This window comes from Columba livia, chromosome 1 (genome assembly GCF_036013475.1).
Source record: "Columba livia isolate bColLiv1 breed racing homer chromosome 1, bColLiv1.pat.W.v2, whole genome shotgun sequence".
Taxonomy (NCBI): Eukaryota; Metazoa; Chordata; class Aves; order Columbiformes; family Columbidae; genus Columba; species Columba livia.
The window spans coordinates 126,909,728-126,933,286 of NC_088602.1; the positions used below are offsets into that span (position 1 = coordinate 126,909,728).

The window sequence follows — 23,559 nt, forward strand, 5'->3', positions numbered from 1 at the left end:
AGCTCTCCCCGCCCGCTCCGACACGCTTCCGGCCGCGGCGGAGGGCGCGGGCGCTCGGCACGTGCGGCGGTCGCTGCCGCTCTCAGCGCGTCCCCCCGCGGCGCCATGGGGCTCACCCGGCAGTACCTGCGCTACGAGCCGGCCGCGCTCTTCGGGCTGGTGGCCAGCGCCAGGGGCAACGCGGTTTTCGTGGCTCTACGCGGCGAGCGGGGCCGTTACGTGGCCGTGCCCGCCTGCGAGCACGTCTTCGTCTGGGACACGCGGAAAGGAGAGAAGGTGAGGCCGGGGCCCTGCCGGGGCGGGCTGAGAGGAGCCGAGGGGCGGGTGTGTGCGTGTGGTGGACGATTTCGGACCGCCTGGAGCAAAGCTGTCTGTGGTAGTGGGTCGCGTTTTAAGGGACTTGTCGCCGCCCAGCTTCCCCCCTTTTCTGTGGTCTGGGCACAGCCTGGGGTTTGCCTGTGGTGCGACTCTGCAGCTCTGGGTGCGCCCTGGCTGAATCTCACTGCCCATCCGGTGAGGTTCACCTTTGGTTCCATAGCTGGGGAGGAGCAATTACTGCCACAGCGACTGCAAAGTTGTTCACTGTTTACCTGGCGACCACAGTAGTGCTGTGAGGGAATTGTAGGGTGAAACAGCCATGCGGAGTTTGTATTTTGCCTCCGAAACTGGGCTTCCAATGTGGAAGTTGTATCCTATAGCAGATTTGTGAGCTGTAACTTAAGGACTGGCTTTGTGGCATGTTTCTTCCTGTCAGATGCTGAAGTCGTTGTAAGTAGTGCTGTCCACCACAAACTGAATTCAGAATTTGCTTTACGGCCCCTGCAGTGGTGACTGCTGGCATGTTGTTTGGAGGTGTTTTATCACTCTCAACTTCTTATGCAGTCAGTGGAAAAGCAGCTGTGCCCTATACCTGAAAAAGCAAAAGAGGATGGGTCAGGAAGAAGCTTTCATACTTCACTCTCAAACAATGTTCCTTGCTCTATGGCACTTAAAATGCAGGGGCAGAAATTTGGGCTTCTAAGTTTTAAGTTTCATTCTGCACCAGTTTCCTGTTTGTTTATGAGAAATCCTAGCTGCTGTCAGCTTTGTAAAATGGGGCTAATGATGCTGTATTCAGCACAGAAAGCTGAAAAAATGAACTTCTAAAGAGACAGAAGTGCTTAGTTGGAAGTCAGTTGAAAAACTGAGTGTATTCTTTCTGCTCTGTAGGTATCTGCTTCTGACGTGCCATTTATCCACTTTATATGTGTTTTGTCTCCTAAAAAACACAGGTTCTTATCCTTAAGGGTCTCAAGCAGGAGGTCAGTTACCTCTGCCCCTCTCCGGATGGGTTGCACTTGGCTGTTGGGTATGAAGATGGATCAATTCGTGTCTTCAGCCTCCTAAGTGGAGAAGCAAATATCACTTTCAATGGACACAAAGCTGCAGTTACAGCCCTGCAGTATGACCATCTGGGTGGACGACTGGTATCTGGCTCAAAGGTGAGGGTTAGAGTCATAGAATAGTTTGGGTTGGAAGGGAGCTTCAAAAGTCACCTAGTCCAAACCCCTGCAATGAGCAGGGACATCTTCAACTAGATCAGGTTGCTCAGAGCCCCATCCAGCCTGGCCTTGAATGTTTCCAGGGATGGGGCATCTACCACCTCTCTGGGCAACCTGTGCCAGTGTTTCATCACCCTCACTGTAAACAATTTCTTCCTCATGTCTATCCTGAATCTCCCTTCCTTTAGTTTAAAACCATTACCCCTTGTCCTGTTGCAACAGGTTCCAGGTTATAGGTCTGGCAGACAAGCCCTTTCTTAGAGATGTTCCATGAGAAGGCTGATGTGCACTGAAGTGTTTGGTATTTTAAGTGCCTGTAGCCAGAGGATGACAGTGGGAAGTGTTAGGGCTGCAAGACAGCAATGGAGTTGGGGAGCCCAGAGCCGGGAGAGCAGCAGGGGCTGCAGGGCAGGAGTAGGGTATTAGCAGAGCTGTTAAAGGTGAAGAAGCTTGTGAGGTCAGAAGTAGCAAAAGTGACTCAAGCCAGGGCAGAGGTGCTTTGATTCATCTGAGTGTACCTTTGGGGAAGGAATCTAATTTGCCTTAATCTTCCTTGGCGTTCAAATTCAGAGTGAGAAAGCGTGCTCTGGGGTAGTCTTCTCAATCTCATAGCAGAGGTAGAGGTTCTGCAGAGACAAATGTCAGTCCCTTGGCATTTGCTGTGTCTTCCAGGACACAGATGTCATTGTGTGGGATGTCATCAACGAGAGTGGTCTCTACCGGCTGAGAGGACACAAGGATGCTGTTACTCAAGTCCTTTTCTTGAAGGAGAAGAACCTGTTGGTCACCAGGTGAGCCAGATTAAGTGTAGTGCTCAATCAGGAAAGCAGCCTTGGTTTTACTTGCGTTTTAGACATCCTAGGTGCTGCAGCCATTTGTGTTTTCCTTCTTAACTCATGATATCTCACAATCAGCAGCATCTTCAAATATGATTTTGTCGCATCCACATACTTAAGTCTGGTGTGTGGATCCAAATGTGGTAAGTGAAACCCAAATGATTATCCTGAAAAGCAGTGTTTGGAAAAAGGTTTAGCTTAGTGTTAAATACAGCAATTTAGAATTCTTGTAACAAGGAATAGTGATAATATATTCATTATGGTTGTGACCTTTTTGCTGTTTATCTTGAAAAATTAAGCATATGTACCTTCTGTATGTGTAATTCACACAGCAAAGTGACAGAAAATTTGCTTCCTAGTAACCTGTGATTATAGTAAATTATTGAAAAATGCTACATTTTTTTAATTGGTTTTTAGTTATTCAACGTGAACTGCTAGTTGAGTGTATCCCTTTAATAATAAATGGTTAACAGAAGATACTATTGCTGAAATATCAGCTAATAATTTTTTATTTATTAATGTGTCATCTAATAATGTAATAGAAAAGTGCATGCAATCAGTTCAGTGTAAAATTTGAAAAAATTTCTTGTGTATTTTGTTGTTTCAAATGGAAAAAGTAGTGTTTTGTTGTTTTGGTAGATGGTGCCTGTTTCTTAATGCAATTTCAGGTCTTTGCAGGTCAACTTTAGAAATGATTTTTAATTCTCTCAGTAGTTAAATTGAGATAAGAATTTTTCTCTTTTTAAGAAAAACAGGGTAGAGATGTTATCCTGTTTTTTTGGAGATGCAAAGTTTTGCTTCCTTTAGATTTTTTTTTTTTTTTTTTTTCCCTGAGCAGTCAGTGGCAGCCCTTTGTGTACAGATTTTTTTGAGACATTTTCTTATGTCCAGTTTACAAATACCCTTGGATGCTATGTAACAGAAGAGATGGATTAACAACAAATATCACCTGTAAGCAGAATTTTTCTCTCCTCAGGGAGCTTACGAATGGAACAAGTTTTATATTTTGATTTAATTGAAATTTATTGAGGAATATAGTCTCCAACAAAGTTACCCCAAAATAAAAAAAAAAAAAAAGTATTAATTGTTGTAGGATGTACTGAAAGAATCTGTATAAATGCTCAAAGTACTTTTCTTGGGTGCTCTTATAGTATTGGAGTAGCATAATAGAGCCAGAATTGTGTTTTCAGGGAGATGTAATCATGTGAGGGCTGTGAAGGACTGAAGCAGCTGTAATTCTCTGTTAGGAGAAGCAGCTCCAAATTACTGCTCAAAGGGAAGGCACCTGCTTTTCTTGCAGCCTGGTCCATGCTCGGGCATGGCACAGGTTGAGAGTGTGGAGGGAAGTTCGAGGGGACAGCTTTAGGATTGATTGGCAATTTGCACTCATTGCTGTCCTCATAAGTAAAGAGTGTTGTTCTCACCCTAAATAGGCAAGAAAGGAGGCTGTGTGATGCTGGGGTTTGCGGCTGAATCCAGAGGAGGAAGCAGTTTTCAGTGGCTTGCTAGATACTTTTTTGCAGCACCTCTGTATTCCTGTATTTTGTCCGTGCAGAGCTTGCGAAATCCAGTATCTAAGCAGCTGCTTTGTGATGTTGTGGCATGTTTTAGATTTTTTGTATTTCTGCCACTTTGCTAAGCATGTGAGCTCTGGCAATCTTTCTTAATGCCTTGAGCTTTTCTTTTTCAGCGGCAAAGACACATTGGTGAAATGGTGGGATCTGGATACTCAGCATTGCTTCAAGACTCTGGTTGGACACCGTACCGAGGTAAAGAGGATGTGTGGGGAGCTGTTGGAGTGGAGGGGATTTGGATTACATGCCATGGCTCACTTTGTGCTTTCTCTGCTCTCAGGAGTTGTAAGCTGTCACTGCGATATGTTTTGCTTGTCATTAGGCTTTAGGGATGAGCAAAGGAGAAACTTCCAAACTTTCCAGGAGCTGTCATCAACATGCAGTGGGTGACAGTTCCAATACAGATGTCCCCGGAGGAAGTCGTGGCTAGATTGAATACCTTCTTGATTGCCATTTAAATAAATTAAGAAGGAACCATAAACCAATTGCTCACATTGTGCCTCTGGACAGGTTTGGGGGATGGCTTTGATATCTGAAGAGAAGCGTCTGATCACTGGGAGTGCTGACAGTGAGCTGAGAGTATGGGATATCATGTACATCCAGGAGGTAAGATATTCCCTCTGTAACTCCTCACAGTCTTGCCCAGCTGCTTGTCTTTGGACTAAAATGGGACTGGAACATGCTGAATCTGATTGATGTTTTGGGAAACAGAGCCAAAGCAGTGTCTTTCCTGTCTGAGGGGTCCAGAATCTGCTCTTGGGATAGGCTTTGCTGTTTTTGTGTTTTGAGCTTTCAAGTGAAGCTGCGAGTGTTCCCAGAACAAGATTTCCAGAGCGTGTCAGATCTTCCTACCTTCTGGCTTATGGCTAGAGAAGACAGGCTTGTGGGTGGATGATAAACAGGGTTCAGACATGGAGTGTTTGGGGCCTGCAGGTGTGCTGTAGGCCGCTCCGTTGTTGCTGTGTACACTAACCACTTGTTCATCCAGGGAAATGAAGTGTGATACAAACCAGAACACTGTAATGGTTTAAGGTACTCCTCTGAGTTTTCAATCTGTGAACAGGTAAAAGACCCTGATGAGCCAGAATCCAAGAAAAGCAAAGGGTCTTCAACTGGAGCAGAAGAAAACACTGAAGAGGATGAGACCCTAGAGCTGGATGAACATCCTGAGGAAGTAAGCTCAGTTTTCCATGCTGTCTTTGGGGTGGTGTAGCTAACCCCATTTGCATGATGCTGCTTGCAGAGCCAGGAGGAGTTTGGGTCACTCAACACATTGCTTCTCTGTATTTGGTTTATACCCTGAGTGTCATATTTAGCCTGTTAGGGAATATGTGGTAATTCTTGTCTTGCTGTCCCATCTACCTGGAGAATATCAGCAGAACTACGTGTGCCAAGACACATACACATAATTCCCCACTGAAAGCTTTTTCTTTGCCTTCGGTTTTGGGGGACTAGCAAGTGTTTGAAGTTGGGCAGTGCTACCAGAGTTCTTTCATTGAACAACAAAGGAATAAAATAATTACTAGCTGGTTGGCAGTGGCTGAGTTCAGTGCTGTTGCTCAGCTTTGCAGGTCAGTAGCGCAAGCTGAGAGGTCAGAGTAACCACAATGAAATATGGTGTGAGATTTGATTGTGGAAAGCCATTCCCACTTGTGCTGCTAGTGGAGACTTTACTGAATCTGCTTTTCCAGTGGAACTTTCTGGCGTTCTGCTCAAATTTCAGACTGCTTGTAGTTATGGTAGATACCTGACCTTGTTAAATACTTTTCCAACTTCCTCTCCAGAGGATGTCTCTCCCTTCAGCCACCTGTTTAAGAGTTTCCATTCTCACTTTCTCTGCCTCTTCTGACAGAGGAACTGAGCTCTTCTGCTTTTGTAGCATAAAAATTCAGCTCTGTCTCATAAATGGCTATGTTTTTTCAATAAAATTATTCTTCCAGTAAGGCTGTTGATTATTTTCAGTTAAAATGCAACAAAATATGGCGGGGGTGAGCCTGTAGCTCATGCAAATGCTTGTTTCATCCCAAGATTATCCTTGCTAGCTGTTCTATCGGGACCCTGTAGGTTCATTTCCCCCTCTTCTCCTCCTGAATTCCCTTGCCAGTAGGTTTCTGAGTTTGCTTGAGAAGATCTCTTGACCTTTCATACCAAAGTTCTGCTCCTTCTTTCCTTATAGCGCCTCATAAAGTGCAGCAAAGTTGGATCTATCATGCGGGAAGGGAGAGACCGAGTGGTTACTCTTGGCACAGACCGAATGGGCAAGGTTTTGGCCTGCCATGTAAGTAATGGGGGGCTCTGCTATTGAGCTGTAGAGGAGGCTATCAGAGACCTTGGATAGTTTCTATGAGAGCCAGCCAGGGCTTTGTGTGCCTTTGACTTTGTTTGCTCTGTCTCTAGGGAACTGATGCTGTTTTGGAAGTGTTCTCTGTCCTTTCTGAAGAGGAAGTCCAAAAGAAATTGGAAAAGAAAATGAAGAAAGCAAAGAAAAAAGCCAAGTAAGCATTCGTTTGGATGTATTTGGATGCTGTCTGTGTCCAGATAGCTGTTAGAAAAGCCATTCAGCAGCATGGCATAGTGGTTGAACTCCAAGCTACTGATCATGCTGTGTTAGCTGTTGTATTTTGGAGTCACTGTTCCTGTGCATCCTTGGTGCTTGTCTGAGTAACACTACTCTCAGAGACTAATTGAATACCTTTCTTTTTGAGTCTTCCCCCTGAAAAAGAAAAAAAAAATAAATTCTAGTGTGTGCAAAAGAATGGATATAAAATGGGTTTTTCAGAGCTACTCACTTATACCTCACATTCATATTTACACTGCTTCATACATCAAATAAAGACCTTGACAGGACATGCAGGAATGAGAGTTTTGTCTGAGAAGTTAGTGACTCTGATACCTCATCTCCTGTTTTACAGCAGGTAGAGATACAGGTGAGAGCTTTCTTAATGTTTACTTTCTGTTAAGTGTGTCTCTCAGTATCCTGGCATTTAACAGATGACTCACACAGCCCTTGTGGAGAGGTCTGGCTCCAGGGTAGAAAACTGAAGCATAGGGCCTCAAAATCTGGAGATCCACTTTGACAGTGGTTGAGGACTTTGAGTGAGTGGTAGGAGATGAGCAGAAGCCGATCTCCCTCTCAAACACAGCTTTCTGTTTTGTATTGATCTTTCTAAAATACCTTTCTCGAGTGCTTTGGCTCCAGAGAAGATTGCCCTTTTTAGGAAAGTTTGTCTCTTTAGTAGTCTGCATACCACCATGAACTTCACTGTGTCACCCTGTTCTTCAATGTAGTTAGCACCACAGGATAAAAAGGCAGCTGTTTTCAGCAGGCTAAGTGATTTTCTTTTGTCATTCTCCATCTCTGTGTTAGTTTGGGTTGGCTGTGCTGGGTTATTTGACTCTCCTCCGTTATCTGATGTTTCTAGACAGAACTCTGAAGAGGAGCCTGAAGGGACTGTGGAGCTGAGCCTGCAGGAGGAGATTCAGCGGGTCACTAACATCAGAGCTTCTTCTAAAATCAAGTGAGTGGAAAGCCTGTTGTTGAGGCTGAGTTGTGGTTAGGCAGCTACTTGAGGAGAGCTCTGCACAGCTCAGTATAGGGAGAGGTAGAAAAAGTTTTCCCCTCGACACCTGTTCAGCTTGAAGCTGGGGAGAGGCCTACCATGATCTCTAGTCCATTCACTCATCTTCCACAAGTGCTTCATTTCTTGCACACTTCTGTGGCTTACTGTGCACTTATTTGTGGCCTGCATTCTATGTTCCTCTTTATCACTTGTTCTTGATATTTGATCATGCCTACATTTTGTCTTATTACCCCTGTGTACAGCTCTGATTTTGTCTAATCAAACAGGTCATTTGACTTGATTCTCTCTCCAAAAGGAGAGCTGAAGATTGTACTGCTGCTCCAGAACAACATCGTTGAGTTGTACCACCTGAACCTGTCAGCACAAGTCCCACAGGCTGTCCGTGCATCCAAGATAACCATTGGAGGCCACCGCAGTGATGTCAGGACGTTGGCTTTTAGCTCCGACAACATTGCCATTCTCTCAGCAGCTGCAGAGTCCATAAAGATTTGGAACAGGTACGCAGTCCAGCTGTGTCAGTCCCCTCACCCTGTGTGTGTGTCAGTCTCCCAGAACTTAGAGATGCTGTGTTCAGAGAGGCTGTGATAAGGAAGAAAGGCCAATGGGGAAATATAAAATAGTGAATGAAGTAAAGGAAATAAATACAAGACTCTTTCACTTATTAGGCAAACTGAGAAGCTATAGAGGTAAAACTGCATAATTAACTCATTGAGTTTGATGCTGTAAAGCAGCACTGAGGCTAAATTTAGTGGCAGGTACGGAAAAACAAATCTCTAACGTAAAGGTCATATGAAGCAGTCCAGTATAGACTGTATTTTCTTTTTTTTTTCCTTACTAACAGAGCTACTAACTGTTACCCTAAACTAGCTACTGCCTGTTCCTTAAGGAACATGTGGGTTTCTTGGCATCTTATCTGAAGGATATAGTATAAGACTAAATAGGCTACTGTTTTGATCTAGGGTGTTGTTCCAGTGTGTCCTGTGTGCTGGTGATTTCATGCGCTGTTTCCTTTGAGTGTGCTGTCTTATACTTCTCCCTCCTCTCCTGAACGACAGGAATTGCTGTTGGAGAACAGGAGCTATGTCCTTGCTCATAACAGCAATAAGTTGGGATGGCAAACTATGTAATGACCTATTTTTTGTGGAAAATGTTCTTAGCGGTAATGCTAGATAGCATTTGGGTCATAGCACAGTGGTGGTATATCTTCTGGCCCCAGCTGAAAAGACAGCTGTGGGCAGAGGCCACTCTGGACTATGTCTCATTTGGTGGGCCAGATTTTGTGAGTGATAAGAGGTTTTGGGCTCTGCCTTTGTTCACAGATCAACCTTGCAGTGTATCCGGACAATGGATTGTGAGTATGCACTCTGCTCGCTCTTTGTCCCAGGAGATCGGCAGGTCATCGTTGGCACCAAGGTAAATAGTGTCCTTCTGCACTCCAGATAAGGTGGCCTTACAGAAAATGCATTGCATCACTCTGTTTCAGGTGTAAAAATATCTCTGTCAGAGAGAGGTTCTGCTCTGTTCCCAAACTCTGTGTGGCTTCTGTGGCTTTACATGGACAGCTGGGGAGAGCTTTGGGAAGTCCCTGATGGAGACCACAACTTTGGCATCTGTGTATAACAGCCATCTAATGAAACTGGCTGTTTTGGAGATGGGTGTCAGGAGCGCTCTTGTGCTCAGAGCTGTCAAGGCCTGGCAGGGTTCAGCTGGTGCTCTTTAGAAATGAGTGTCCAGCCCAGAGCCCACAAATGGAGCAAGGGCCCTTCTTGCCTGTCAGCAAGGCCTGGTCACTGCTGGAATTTCACCTCTCGTAGCTCGGACATTTTGCCTCTTGTCTGCTTTGAGCTGTTTTTCTCTTTGCCATTCCTGAGACACCTTCCTAGCCTCTGAGGCTCAGGTCTGTTTGCAGATGTGATTAACACTCCATAAGGTGTTCCTGAAGTGTGTTTTGAAGGCAGAGGGGCTGATTTGTCCTCTAGTGTGTCTTTCTTCCCAGACAGGAAAGCTGCAGCTGTATGACCTGGCTTCTGGGAGTCTGATGGAGACACTTAATGCTCACGATGGGGCGGTGTGGTCCATTGCTCTTTCACCAGACCAGGTAACTCAGCCACCTTTCTAAGTATCACCTGTTGTGCGTGTCTTCATGTAGCTCCTTCCTATAGTGCCGTGTTTGCAGTACTTACAGGAACATGGGAACCTCTTATCTGGGAATGCAGAGGATGCAGCCGATACCATCTAAGGACTTCAGCTGTGGATAAATGCACAGCCTGATGAAATCTGTCGAGTTGTGTGGCACATGGCAATGAGTCTTTGGGTTGGGTGGGGCGATCCTCATCACCTCATCTGGCTGCTGCATGATTGCAAACACTTGGACTTCCCTGGTGGAGTCCATGTTTGCAGCAATACCTACCTTGTGGATGTGTTCCAACTGTGGAGAGCTTCAGCCCCTTGTAACCTGCTGCAGTGGCTGTTTATCCTTCTTGTTAAATTTTCTGCTCCTTTATCTGCTGGATTAAAGGTCTCATAACATAGTGATGTTTTTTTCTTTGTGTTGCACTCTTGTGGAATGACCAAATCACCTTCCCCATCTATCTGATGATCATGAAGCTGAACTTCTGTCAGTGCAGGATGTGTTTTCAAGGCTCTAAATTCTTCTCATGGTACTTTTAAAGTTACTGTAGTGTTTTTTTTTGCTGGTGACCCCAGGATCTGGGTATGTTCTGTGATAGGGAATATACCAGGGCCTTTTGAATCCGTCCAAGGATTGACTTAGCTCTTTTGGTGATAGCTCTGCAGTGAGACCATGTAGTTGGATAATAATCTGCTATGTCCCTCAAAGCCCATTTTGGGGCACTGCTTTGCAGAAGGCATCTCTGTGGGGCTTAGATCCTTGCTTCCTAATGGATAAATCAATGTTTTGGTCTTTTTCAGATAGATTGAATAGCTCTGACATTATATAGATACAATTAATTGGTTATTTTTCTGATAATCTGTAAAATCTATAAGCAGCATAGTGTCAAGTTATTAGGTATCTCTCATTTAAAATTAAGCTTTGAAACCTCTTGGCTAGTCTTTAATCCACGGAATATGTGCTCTATTGAACTATATTGTCCTGGTTTTGTAATGAAAGTGTAACACAAGACCAAGAGGCATGCCTTGCATGAGCAACACTTGTTACTATTATCAACTACATCTTTAATCTTAAGGAAAAGGATAATACCAAGTCAAATTAATTTTCCAGGAGCTTGTTTCTCCATATTCAGTTCACTTTGTTTGATGGAAACTCCAGTTACCTGTTACTTATTACAGGCCTGCCCATTTACTCTGAATTCCAGTGTTACATTAGTTTCTTCCTGGATCTCCCTTAGTATTTTCAAAGTTGCTGAGAATGGGCATTGAGAGTTTAGAGAGTACCTCATTCTGCTGTGCTGTTGGATTCGGGGGATCTGAACCACTGATTTATAAATGCGTGACATAGGTAGTCGGTAGCTTTTTGACAGCCTTGTGAGTTTTTTGGAACAGTTTTTCATCACTGTCTTGTCACGTGATTATGGTACATGGCTTTTCCCTCGGCACAACAGATGAGGAATGTTTACTGAGCATTGCTATTTAGTAGTCTCATACTTCCCTCTAGAAATGGGTCAGAACTACTGAAAAGACTTATTTTTTTTAATGTTTCCATTTTACATGCACACACACTATTTGGCCTAACCACCCAGGCTGTAGTAATCTGTTTGTGTCTTTGTTTGTATTAGTTTTGCTCCATTACCACAGTTCAGGTATATACTGGTTTCTGTCACTTTCCACTTTCTTCTGTTTATTTTGTATGCCTTTGTTATTCTTCTTACATGGTTATGTTGCACTAGAAGATGGAGTGGTTTTTAGTGGAATCAAAACCATAGCAAGTAATAACCTGCCTCAAATTCGTTCACCCTATGGATTAAAATATATGGGATAGATTTTACTCGTATTCTTAATGTAAAAGGGATAATGTTGAACTGTTCTTCCTTTAGAAGGCTGTGGTGTTGGTAAGGTGTTGTGTGATCCAGTAACAGTGAGAGTGTCAACTTGCCCACAAAATGCAAGCACATCATTACCTAGAGCTGAGATGACTGCTTTCAGTCCCAAAGTTTAAGTCCGTGCCTTGATTTCCATTGGGAGTCTTTGTCTGAGACCTCCTTGAGCTTTTGAAATGGTTGTTACTCAGCCAATGGCTAATGCATGCTTCAGCCAGAGCAAGTGCTCCTGGTGGTGTCCATGTAATCATTAATACTGTAAGAATGTGGGACATTTCAAAAACCTCCTTGTGTGTTGACAGTTTCTTGCTGTAGAATTTCTTTGGGCTCTAGCAAAACCAGTTTCATGATAAATTTTTGTTTTCCCTGGCAGCGTGGCGTTGTGACAGGAGGTGCTGATAAATGTGTCAAGTTCTGGGAGTTTGAGCTTGTGAAGGATGAGAGCAGTATTCAGAAAAGGTAAGAAAATAAACCTTTCTAGACTACATTCAGCTGCAGTTTCCATTGTCAGTGATGGATGCTTTGGCCTTTGCTGTGCACTGTAAAAAGTGTCCATGACATGTGCGTGGAACACATGGAGAAGAGTGTGACTTCAGCGTTGTTTTGTGAAGGTCTGAGCTTAGCTGGGGAAGGGCACTTGCCACATTCTGGTCTCTTATTTGTGAGTTTAGCCTCTAATCAGGATGGGCATCCAGATCATTAAGCAGTAAATTGAGTGGTGAATGTTATCCGCCTACAGTGCTGTGCTTATTCTTGTTCAAGTCCTAATGAGAAATGCGATTCTGCGTGTTATAATAGAATTAACTTGTTTTTCCAGTGTGCAATGTGGGAGTTGTATTCATGCCTCTTCCCAACTTGTTTCTTTGGGATAACAATTGTTTTTTTTCCTCTTCTTGTTGCCAGGCTTTCCATGAAACATGTGCGTGTTTTGCAGCTGGATGAAGATGTTCTCTGTGTGCGATACAGCCCCAACCAGAAACTTCTGGCTGTCTCTTTACTGGATTGCACTGTGAAGATTTTCTACGTTGACACACTCAAGGTACATGACCAAATGGGTTGTGAGGCTGTGCAAGAATGATGTAATTGTAGCCTGTCAGGAAATGTTATATATTTATTGTAGGACATTAGTGAGAATCAAAGAGAGACCATGCATCCCAGGTCACGTGCCTGTTTACTAGCAAACCTGACAGAACCATGTCTGGCCCACACTGGGGAGGAGATCCATTTTTCATCTGGAAAGTGTTGTGAAACTGCTGGGTGACAAGGTTCACTCTAAATCCCATGGGCAGGGTGGTACTCAGAGCCGCAAGGCACTGCGAGGGTGGGGATGGATGTGTCACACGTCATTAAATAGGGCATAGCAGAGTCAAAGCCTGAGGGAGGAAAATCTTCCTGAGAGCAGTATGTGTTGGTTTTATGAGTTGCGTATTAGCACGTGAATATTAGGGAATGACACAGGGACAGAGCAGCATTGACAGACACACGAAGAGAAACAGAGATAAACGCCACAGGCAGTGGTGATCAACACCAGAGTTAACTCACCTTGCTTGAGTACTTCCACCCTCATCTCGGTTCTGGCATCATGGCCCTGCTGCTGTGGTTGGGCTAAGAATGAAAGTGGGGCAGTGCTAGAAAGACAGAGCTCCTGAGGCAGAGCAGAAGTAGCCTGGAACTTGAGAATTTTGCACACCTCTGTCCAGCATGTCTAACTGTTGTACCTTGCTTCTGCTTCAGTTTTTCCTCTCTCTATATGGACACAAGCTGCCAGTGCTGTGTATGGACATCTCCTATGTAAGTATCATTGAGGCTTTATGTGAGGTGGGACTATGGTGATATGGATGACTCTAAGAACCTCTGCTGGCAGCAAGGCTTCTAGGATAATGCTTGCTTGTCACCTTCTTGCTCCTGACTTAGCCGTTTCTTGATGCGACATAGCAAGCCCCTCCTTATCCCACAGTCCTGTGCTCACTGGGAGGGGTCATGGAGTAGTGGTCAAAACAGAACTGATCAGGGCATTTTGTGAGTGAGTGGAGATCAAAATGCTGTGGGGGTTCCATACACTTATCCAAAAATGTACAGCCTGCTCTTGTGAAATTCTGAACTGTGTGAGAGGAACTCTTTGTCAGTGGGAGCAGAGAGCAGGTGTTGAAGTGGAGCAGCCTCTTCGTGCTTGTTAATTCTTGGGCTGCATCTTGCTCTGGGGTGTCCTTGGAAGGAGGCTCATTGGAAGTCAAAAATGTCAAGATATACCTAAGGTCTTAAATGCCTGCAGAGGTTCAGAAAAGACTAAGGATGCTGTCAGTACCACAAGCATGAGCCAACTGGTGAGAGGAGGTGGAAGGATCAAGAAGGCAAGTTTCAGGAGCCAGGCACTGGTTCAACAGTAATTCCTCGTGGGGCTGCCAGGCAGCTACCCACTCCCTCCTCTCTCTTTGTTGCTCTGTAGGATGGGACTCTAATTGCAACCGGCTCTGCTGACAGGAATGTGAAGATTTGGGGCTTGGATTTTGGGGATTGTCATCGCTCTCTCTTTGCCCATGATGACAGGTCAGTCAAATCCTACAGCATCTCTGGGCTGTGAGATATCTTACCTCCAAGGTTTTGTGATCCAGCAAGGACCATTTTGTCTGGCATACAATGGGGGGAAGTCTGCAGTGTTTCCCAAGTGGATGAATTTGATTGAGCCTTTTTCCCTTCCAGTGTGATGTATCTGCAGTTTGTGGCGAAATCCCATCTGTTCTTCACAGCTGGGAAGGACAGCAAGATTAAGCAGTGGGATGCAGATAAATTTGAACACATCCAGACACTGGAGGTAGGAAGTTTTAGAGAGTGTTGACAGGAAGCATTATGCCTGCATGAGCAGTACTTTACTCAGGGGCTGGGAGCTGGGTGGTGTTCATGTCTTACTTCTGTCCACCATGCAGGGACATCACCAGGAGGTATGGTGTTTGGCACTGAGTCCCAATGGAGACTACGTAGTGTCAGCATCCCATGACAAGTCCCTGCGCCTCTGGGAAAGGACAAGGGAGCCACTTATTTTGGAAGAGGAGAGGGAGATGGTGAGAGTTGCATTCTTCATGCCAAAGACAACTTCCAGACTTGTTTTCTCCCTAGCAGGCAGATTTCTCATTTTTCACTGCGGAGGAGTCTGGCTCCATGCTTGGTAGACTTGCTTGTTACTACCTCCACAGGCTGGTGTTGAGGTGCCCAGGGTTGACTGCCGTCTTTTGCATGATTAGACTGTTGCTGTTAGCTGCCTGGGGATGGCACCACAGATGTTGCTGGTCCTCTTCTGTCTGTACTGCATTGCAGATGTCTGTCTGACTCTGCTTCGCTTCTCTTCTGCTTCCCAGACTTTCCTCTATAGCTGTGCTTTTCTGTAGGTCTGCTGGCTACATCCTTTGAGCTTCTCTTAAGCTTTTGCGTTCTTTTCAACTCAAACATGCTTTGGGGCCAGTTCAGCAGGTGGCTGTTGTGGAGTGATGGAGAGCTTTGCTCCTATTAAATGCAGTTTGTCTTGATTTCCTCTTTTCTAACCGTGAGAGGTCAGTCCTGTCTTGATAGCAGGCCCCAGAACTCAGGGATGCTGGAAGAAGCCCCATCTACTCCATTTGAGCACATATTGTGAGGAATCATAGACTCACAGGAGAACTTGGATGGGAAAGAAACTCTGGCGATATCTAGTCCAACCCCTTGCTCACTGCTGGATAACCCTAAAGCTGTATCAGACTGCTCAGAGAGTTGCTTTGATTCATTAACATTGCCAAGGAGGGGGATTTTCCAGGCTGTGTGAGCACCTGTTCCAGTGCTTGAAGCACTCTTGGAGTTGGGGGAAGCATTTGCTCCACGTATCCAAATGGAAATGCCCTTGGAATAATTTGTAACTCTTGTTTTTTCACCATGTCCCTCAGAGGACTCTAGCTCTGTCTCCCCTTTTTAAAGTAGTTCTCAAAGCACGATGGGGGAAGGGTATAGAAACATGCAGAAGAATAAGTGATTGAGAAACTTGCAGTAATGTCTTTTTTCGTCCCAGCCTGTTTTCAGAGCGCAGGGGTGAGACACAGCCAGTATCGTGATGCCCAGTGGTTGAGGTGATATGAATGATGGTGGTAAAAGGACAGAGACAGCTCCTTTTCCAGATGCCAAAAAAGTGTTGTGGGTCAAGTTTGAGTAACAAGGTGGGCAGAATGCATCAGTAGTGAATTACACGCTGATGGGGCCCTATTCATGTGAGAGACACTAGACAGGAGGCTCTTTCCTCCTGCAGGCTGGGACCAACGTTGGGATTTTTCTAGTCTTGTTTCTTCTGTGCTACCACGTGGAAGGTCTGGTGCTGACTTGCAGCTCTCTCTCAGCTTTGTGGGCTAAGGGCTGTTCCTGCATACAGAGCAGATACCTTGATTTCTGTATGGGAGATTCTGGAGTTCTCTGTGGGGTTGGGACAAGTGTGCATTTTACACGGGCATTGTTGATCTTTGCTGATTTATCCTGTTATGTGCTGCATGAGCTGCTGGTCCCTTGCTCAAGCAGTCTGGAAGAGACTTGTACCCGTGCTCGCTGCCAGCTTGCCTGTGCTAATATGTTGTGTTTCTATGCACTGCAGCAAAGAGAAGCAGAATATGAAGACAGCGTGGCAAAGGAAGAGCAGCCTGTGGTGAGTTGCACCATCTGAGTGTGTGTCGGTCTGACTATACAAAGTCTGGAATAACTATTTCTGTAAGAGAGACAGAGGAGGTGTCAGAGAAGACTGATAATTTTCCTACTTTGAGGAGGTCCATGGGGGAAGGTGCCACTGAAGCTGTGGTTCCTCCATGATGCAGTTGACTCTGCTGCTTCCTACAGACAACTTCAGGAGATGGTGTGGAGCTGGCCAGACTGCTTACACAGTAGCTGTGGACACTGAAACTTTGCTGTGCTGTTGCCCTTCCTCTTTCCCTAGTTGATGTCCACACCAGCTCTGTACCAAGGCTGGGCTGCCTTCTGACAGCTGCTTCCATGTCCATGTAGTGCAGGATGGGTGGGGAAGCCTGATCCCTCTTGCTCAGATGCTTGGGTTGTGTTGCTGATTGTTTTGACGCTGGTCAGATCACTGGGCCTCTGTGGGCAGAAGAAGAGCTGTTTATCTGCCTCCCAGAGCTCAGTGTTAGTGCCTCTGATCCTGAGGAAGAGCAGTGCACTTGGGAAATCCTCTATTTCCCCACATACATGATGAGTATAGGGAACGGAGCTGATGTTCTTTTTTTAGTATGCATTGTGAAAGTGTGCAGGGGTGCCTGTGTATCAGCTGCAGAAGGAGGGAGCTGCAAACTTTGTATTTTGTAGGTGGCTGGAGAGACGCAAGGAGAGACAGGGCTGGCAGGAAAGAAGACTATTGAAACCATCAAAGCGGTAAGATTGTGTGGGTCTGACAGCATTGCTTTGTGCCTTGTCAGTCTCTGAAGGAGGGGGGCTGGTCATCGGTTTGGAGCATCAGTTTGAAGTGGAGTAACCTGTGCTGTCACATAAGGGCAGGTTGTCTCTGCCTGCAAGACAGTCTGTCCTGCTCCACAGCCAACAGGGAGGGGTCTGACTCTGGAGAGTCACGCACCAACAATTATCTCCTCACAAGATGTCTCCAGAGAATGAGGTGTGAGGTTCCTCTATACAGCTTGTTCTGCCTGTCGTGTGTGAGACAGACGGGGCTGCTCTTGCCCTTTGGGGTTTGCAGCCAAAAGGAGCACAAGGCAGTCTGCCATGTTCTCCCCTAAGGGTTGCTCAGTCCCCTTGGCATCTGTGGAAGGTGGAGATGTATTGCAGTGCCTGTAAGGCAGGAGATTTCCCAGGAAGGTGTGGGGTTTGGTAATGTCGTGGCTGGCAGATTTCAACAGTCCAGTGCTCTTGTAAATACAGGGTAAATCCTTCATCTGGATAGCGAGAATGGCCCAACCCTAACTTGTGCCTCAAAGGGGCTCTGCTTGCTGGGGTTGGAGTTCAATGTCAACAACTGAAGCTGCAGCACACAGCGCGCAGGGCAGTGGGGAATGTGGGTGGTGTGTGACATCTTCAGGACATGATTGATGTGCTCAAGGTGGTGGTGCAGTCTAGTAGAGTTTGTCTTTATGAGCGAGATGTTCTGTGATGCTGTGTGCCAGCCCACCTGCTTCTCCCCCCATTTGTCCTGTTGGACTTGCGCTTTCCTTTAACTTGTCTGATGTCACTGATGTGCTGTTCCTATGCTGCACAGGCTGAGCAGATCATGGAAGCTATCGAGCTGTATAGAGAAGAGATGGCAAAATTGAAGGAACACAAGGCCATATGCAAAGCTGCAGGAAAAGAGGTAAAAGACTGAGGAATTAACTAGTCCCAAGTGTGCGAGTGCGTCCTTCTAGCTCTGTCATCTGGGTGGAAAGGCTCAGCATGCAGATAAAATCAGGGCGGCTGGACACAGCAAAGATTTGATGAAATCTTTTGGAGAACAAGATTGCACTGTGCCCTGGGGCATGGTTAGTGGTATGTTCTTTCTTTATGCTTCAGGTCACAGTAGGATGTAAGTTTTGTCCCTGGGAGAGCATGCTGCTGCAAATTCATACCAAAGCCTATTCTTTGCCTTCAGCTCGACACTCCTTGCTAAACAAGGGGCCGTGATATAAGTGGGAAAAGTGACAAGAAGTGGAAGAAAATTTATATATGTCTGAGTTAGTCATATGTGTCTGAGAATGAGGTTGTCTGGTGGCTGCAAATGAAGCCTTCAGTGATGTTCTGGGGAGGGTGGAAATGAAGGAGTTGCAGGAAGATGCTTGATAAAAGCTCTCTTCTACTGTGGGTTAAAGTTTTCTCTGGGAATATGTAGTTGGACACACACTCCTGCCTTGTTCTAACCCATTCTTTGTCTTCAGGTTCCCTATCCTGTCAATCCCATCCTCCGTGCCTATGGAAACGTTACAGTAAGTGAATGCCCAGGCCACAGGCCATGGGACATTCTCAGCTGGAACAGGGCTGCTTGGTTTGCTGGCTGAGCCAAAACACTGGGTTGCTGTGGGGAGGGAGAGCTATGTGGTTCAACTTGAAATGAAAACCTGGCACTTCTGCTTGTGCAGAGCGAATACAATTTGGGGTTTTTGTATTTATTTTTCAATGTCTTGCATGTGTGTTACCAAAGTTTAACCCCATGAGGGTTAAGCATAACTCTGGTTGTAGGCATGACCTTATCGTTTACCTTACCATGAGCCAGCAGTTTACAGTGTTCTCTGAGATAAGGGAAAGCTAGTTCAAACTTTTCCTGTGCCTAAGGGCACATCTTCTTGCTGTCAGGAGGGTGCAGTTGCCAGGCTATAGCATATTCCAGAGGAGCTGTGCCATCTTACACAAAATATCTGAGCATCCACTAGAGTGTGTAATTAAGAACCCATGTCGCTGTGCCCCTCACCATGTGACGTTAGCAAGCACTTGCAGAGCTCTTCTCTCCCTCTGTGAATACATGCATATTTAATTGCAAGTAAATAGATTGAACAGGGGCAAATGACAATCCTATGGCTCAGTAGCTAGCAATTTATTTGGAGGTGAGTGACTTTTGATTGAATCCCACTGTACGAAGAAGGGAATTTGAACCTGTTTCCAAAGTCCTGGAAGAATGTCCAAGTGATAGGCCTTTGGGTAAAAACATATTTGCAAGTTACGACATGTCCTGTTATGTGGTGAACTGACCACGATGACCATTCAGTATGTCAGACCATGAACAAAAATGCTTCATGTACTGACAGTCTCTTAATCTATTTCTTGGGAGGGGCTGGCTCTGCTTGTAGAACCCTTGTCCCAATGTACCTGCTGTGTTGTCTTGATACCAGAAGCAGGACCTAGAAGCACATGAAGGTTTCCTCACCCTAAATCTCTGCCTGTGCAGCTGTAACCACAGCAGGGCAGCTCTGAGTGAGGCAGGGCTGTGTTGTAGCTACCAGGGTTTATTTCTGTGGCATTGGTACAGCACTTAACTGATTCAGTTTCTATTCAAAAAGAATTTACATTTGGAAGGTTCTGTATGGTTGTTAAATGTCCAGGTATTGCAAGCCAGAGCTGGTGCCTTTACCCGCTTATGTCATGCTAGTACACAACAATTCTCACTAAACTTTGAGAATTTTTGACTATACAAAATACACACATATGGATGCACGGATTTAATTAATAAATAAAAGTCCACCACTCTGAGCAGAATTATTTTGGTTTTCCTGGTTTGTTCCAATGTACACTCCTAGACTGCATTTTTAATTCCCCTTGTGTTTTCATTCTCCTTTTTTCTGAGGAGTATGTCAATGCCAGATGAAACAGCCCTTTGTCTTCCTTCTAACCACCTGCAATCACTGTACAAGAAGAGCCCTTCTGTCCCTTCCTCCATCATTGTAGGTATATTTAATTATAAGTTGGATGGACTGAACAGAAGTGGCTGAAATCCTATGACTTAGTAGTTAGGCACTTTTATTTGGCAATTCCTAGCTCTGGTCTGCATCTACCAAGCATTTTCAACAGACAAACAGGAGTGGCAGGAATTAAGTCTTTGGGAAATAAGTTTGTGTAAGGTTTTATATGTATAATTTGTCTGTTTCCCCAAGCTTTTTATCCAGTTTGTACAGGCTTCATTGAACTGAATATGAGATAATTTAACTAGTTGAATATAAATTGGATTTTCCACAATATTCTTCACCAATTTAGATTATCCTGAGAAGGCTGGGTTTATGTTTAGTGAAGAGAGAACTTGCCAGACTGGCAGCTGATTGAAGCTGAAGGGGTTTCCTCTTCCATCTCAGAAGATTAGGTTGTGTTTTTAACTGGGTGAAGTGGATCTTAAGGCACATATTTATCCCAGAATGTGTTTTGATATGCAGAGCTGGTGTCTTTCCTCTCTTACAGCCTTCTGCATATGTGCTAGAAGTTTTCAAGAAGGTCAAGTCGAGGTGAGTCCCAAGAGCCTTATTGCTGAACAGGTTTGTGACCAAATATTGGATTTCTGGCCTGGGACTGGCAGGGGTCCTGGGTGGTCTTTTGTGCTGGGTATGGGCAAAGCTTGAGAGTCTGGGGTTGCTGTCCTTGGCAGCCTCTTTTAGAGCACGCATGGAGCTGGGGAAGTTGTTCCTTTCATGGGGAGTGCTGGATGAAGCTTGTGTATATGAGTTAGCTGCTTGGAGATGCACATATATGTGAAAAGCAGCTTGGGGATGCTGAGTAAGCAAGACTGTGTGCCTGCTCCCTGTGCCAGAAGATGTCTGCTGGCAGGGGCTCTAGTCCATACAGCTGCACTGTTCTTTGTGGGCAGTCACAGACCAGCAGTGCTGAACGCTTAGCACAGCTTTTGTACCAAGGCAAGTGTTTCCTACTCATCTATAGCAGTGCAGCAGCTGAGACTAATGGTTCTGTCCCTTTGCCTTCTCCTTAGTGAGCTGGAAGAGTCTCTCCTGGTGCTGCCCTTCTCCTACGTCCCTGACCTGCTCAAACTCTTCAATGAATATATTCACCTGGGTTCAGATATTGAACTCCTGTGCCGAGCTCTCCTCTTCCTGCTCAAGTGAGTCTTTCATCTGCCCAGACTGATCTACCAGTCTTAGTTCATTTGCTGTTGCTGTTCAGAACCTGGATGCGAAGAAGCCCTGACAGGTCTCTCTGGTCAGTGGTGGACGTGCTGGTTCCTCTGGGCCCCTCGTGCTGGTCCATGTTGTGGACTCACTTTGTGCTGTTAACGTGAACAGAGAGGTGCTCCTTGCTCCTGCACTGTGAGACCGTGCTTTCGGACAGCATAGAGCTGGGGAAAAATCCTGTTTGCTGTGCTGAAAAGATGATGTTGTTTGCTGTGAATGAATGTAGCATATGAGTGTGGGGATAATTTGGACTTCCTCATACATCTCTGAGTCTGAAGCTCTTGGGAAGCGTCACTGGGAATAAAGATGTGATCTCTGCAGGCGATGTGGAGTCACTGCAGCCTGCAGCAAATGGTGTGTGGGAATGGACTGATCAGGTGCAGGGTGCTGATGTGACCAGATGGAGTTGCTGGTTTTGGTCCCCCAAGTCTCATTGGTATGAAAGATCCTGCATCAAGGCTGAAATGGCACCATTCACTGGCACAGTCATTATGAAGCCTGTGCCCTCAGAGCATACCTCAGATAGACCTTCCCCTTGAACCACTGTATGTTAAAGAGAAACTTGAGATAATAGCTTTTGTGGATAAATCTACTTATTTCTGTCTGGTCTGGGGAGGCCTGACTTAAAAAAAGTCCTGTGTCTAGGATATACAGAGGCTCAGGAGAAGGGCTGTCTGATGTTTCTAAGAATCATGTTGCAATACATTGTCTGCTTTCTTCCCAGGATACATTTTGGGCAGATCACAAGCAACCATATGCTGGTGACAGTGATAGAAAATCTGAAGAAAACCACCATCTCCAGAGTCAGTGAGGCCCGGGTGAGTGTTGCAGCCTCCCCTTTGCCAGAATCTGCAATAACAGGATGGACCAATATCTGGAAGCACATGTTGTCTGTGGTGTCCAGTAGGAAAGTTGGTTAGGGGTCTGAGCGTGTTTCACCTTCCTCCTGTGCAAACAGGTTTGCATTTTCCTTATGTTCTTCCTGATGTGAGACTAGCCAGTGATGATCCTGCACTCGTGCTTCCTCATTTATTCTTGGTTTTCTTTGATGTATATACAAGGTGTTTTAAAAAGATGGACCAAATTTTAACTGAACAGTACCTGAAATTGGGTCCATCTTTTGGAAGAACCCTGTTTTTGGGCTTTGGCTTGCTAGTTTCTGAATATGTAGGGGGTAAATAAACTCTTTAGTTTTCTTGGGCATTTCAGTGGGCTAATACTCCCTCAAATAACACAGACTATGCTGGTATCTTCTCAGAGGCAACTTCTGGTGTCTGCCAGCAAATTGTCTTTCAGAAAATACAATGGATTATAGCTGTTCTGAAGAGAGAACTGTGGAGAATATAGTGCAGGACTGATTGTCCTCCTACTCAGATGAAGCTGATATTTAAATAATGCTGCTTTATTTATCTCTCTGGATTGTCTTGCTTTTATCATGTCTCAGTAGAGGGCAGCCAGTGCAGGACCCTCTGCTTGAGAGGACCCTCAGGTTTGAGATGTGCCCAACAGTGTGGTGCTGGTCTATCTCTACAGGATGTCCTGGGATTCAACATGGCAGGGCTCCAGTACCTGAAGAGGGAAATCGAGGCCAAGGATGATGTGACATTTTTTGCTGATGCTACTGACCGTTTTGAGGAGAAGAAGAGGAAGAGGAAGAAGAAAGAGAAGATGATCCTTGCAGTGCTCTAGCATTTACTGTCCAAGACCCAGAGCACCTGGATGAGGTCATGTAACCTCAGTGCTGGCCATGGGAGTGTTCTTGTGGCTGAACATCTGTGATGATGTTTGGTGACTGGGACAAAGTCTGTGCCCTCCCCATGTGGCACAACCCAGCATATAACCCCGACCCAGAATGCTTGTCTCTGAGATGAACACTCTGCAGCCTGCTGCACATATATACATTTGAACTGTTTCTGAGTTGTCTGTCAAAGGCCCATGCTTTTCATCCAGTGGAATGCCTGTTTGAAACAGAATAGATTTCTCCTACGGAAGAGGTCGGCTCATTCTGGCAGTGTTTTAGCTGGATGGACTGAATCCAGCACATGGACTGCCTGTGGGACCATGCCCTATCCAGGGAGGACAGCTGGTGAGATGTTATGCTGTTTTGATACCTGCTGGTGGTTTGTGGCTGTGCTTAGAGCCTCTGGGCAAAGCTATGTGACTTCTGCCAAAGCATGAGAACTTGGTCTACAGCCACTTGCTTTTTAGTGGGATGGGGAAAAACATGGCTACACTCTATTAAAGGCATATTTATATATGATTTATAAGACAACTTTTTTCATGGAGTTTTGTCCTCATGTTTCTCCAGTAAAGTCTCAACTGCCTTGCCCCGTGTGTCAGTTCTCAAAGGATATGTTTTTTTTCCAGAGAATAAAATCTGCGGGAGCAAATTAAAGGGCTGGCGTCTGG

At 45.4% G+C, this 23,559-nt stretch overlaps 1 protein-coding gene across 1 annotated transcript; it reads left to right on the forward strand.

Moving 5' to 3' along the window:
* Positions 1–5: 5 nt before the first annotated feature.
* WDR3 (WD repeat domain 3) lies at positions 6–23,545 on the forward strand. The gene is made up of 26 exons (XM_005506254.3): positions 6–276; positions 1,272–1,481; positions 2,214–2,332; positions 4,068–4,146; positions 4,462–4,557; positions 5,015–5,125; positions 6,128–6,229; positions 6,349–6,446; positions 7,374–7,469; positions 7,799–8,029; positions 8,852–8,945; positions 9,529–9,630; positions 11,922–12,007; positions 12,452–12,587; positions 13,283–13,339; positions 13,995–14,095; positions 14,249–14,360; positions 14,473–14,607; positions 16,152–16,202; positions 16,871–16,936; positions 17,772–17,864; positions 18,424–18,471; positions 20,429–20,472; positions 20,952–21,080; positions 21,875–21,968; positions 22,684–23,545. The coding sequence occupies exons 1-26, from the start codon at positions 106–108 to the stop codon at positions 22,837–22,839; spliced, it is 2,817 nt and encodes a 938-aa protein (XP_005506311.2). The 5' UTR covers positions 6–105; the 3' UTR covers positions 22,840–23,545.
* Positions 23,546–23,559: the final 14 nt, after the last annotated feature.

Coding starts and splice junctions, on each gene's coding strand:
- WDR3 (XM_005506254.3), top strand. CDS start 106: ATGGGGCTCACCCGGCAGTACCTGCGCTACGAGCCGGCCGCGCTCTTC. Junction 6,230..6,348: donor GCAAGGTTTTGGCCTGCCAT/GTAAGTAATGGG, acceptor CTCTGTCTCTAG/GGAACTGATGCTGTTTTGGA. Junction 21,969..22,683: donor CCAGAGTCAGTGAGGCCCGG/GTGAGTGTTGCA, acceptor CTATCTCTACAG/GATGTCCTGGGATTCAACAT.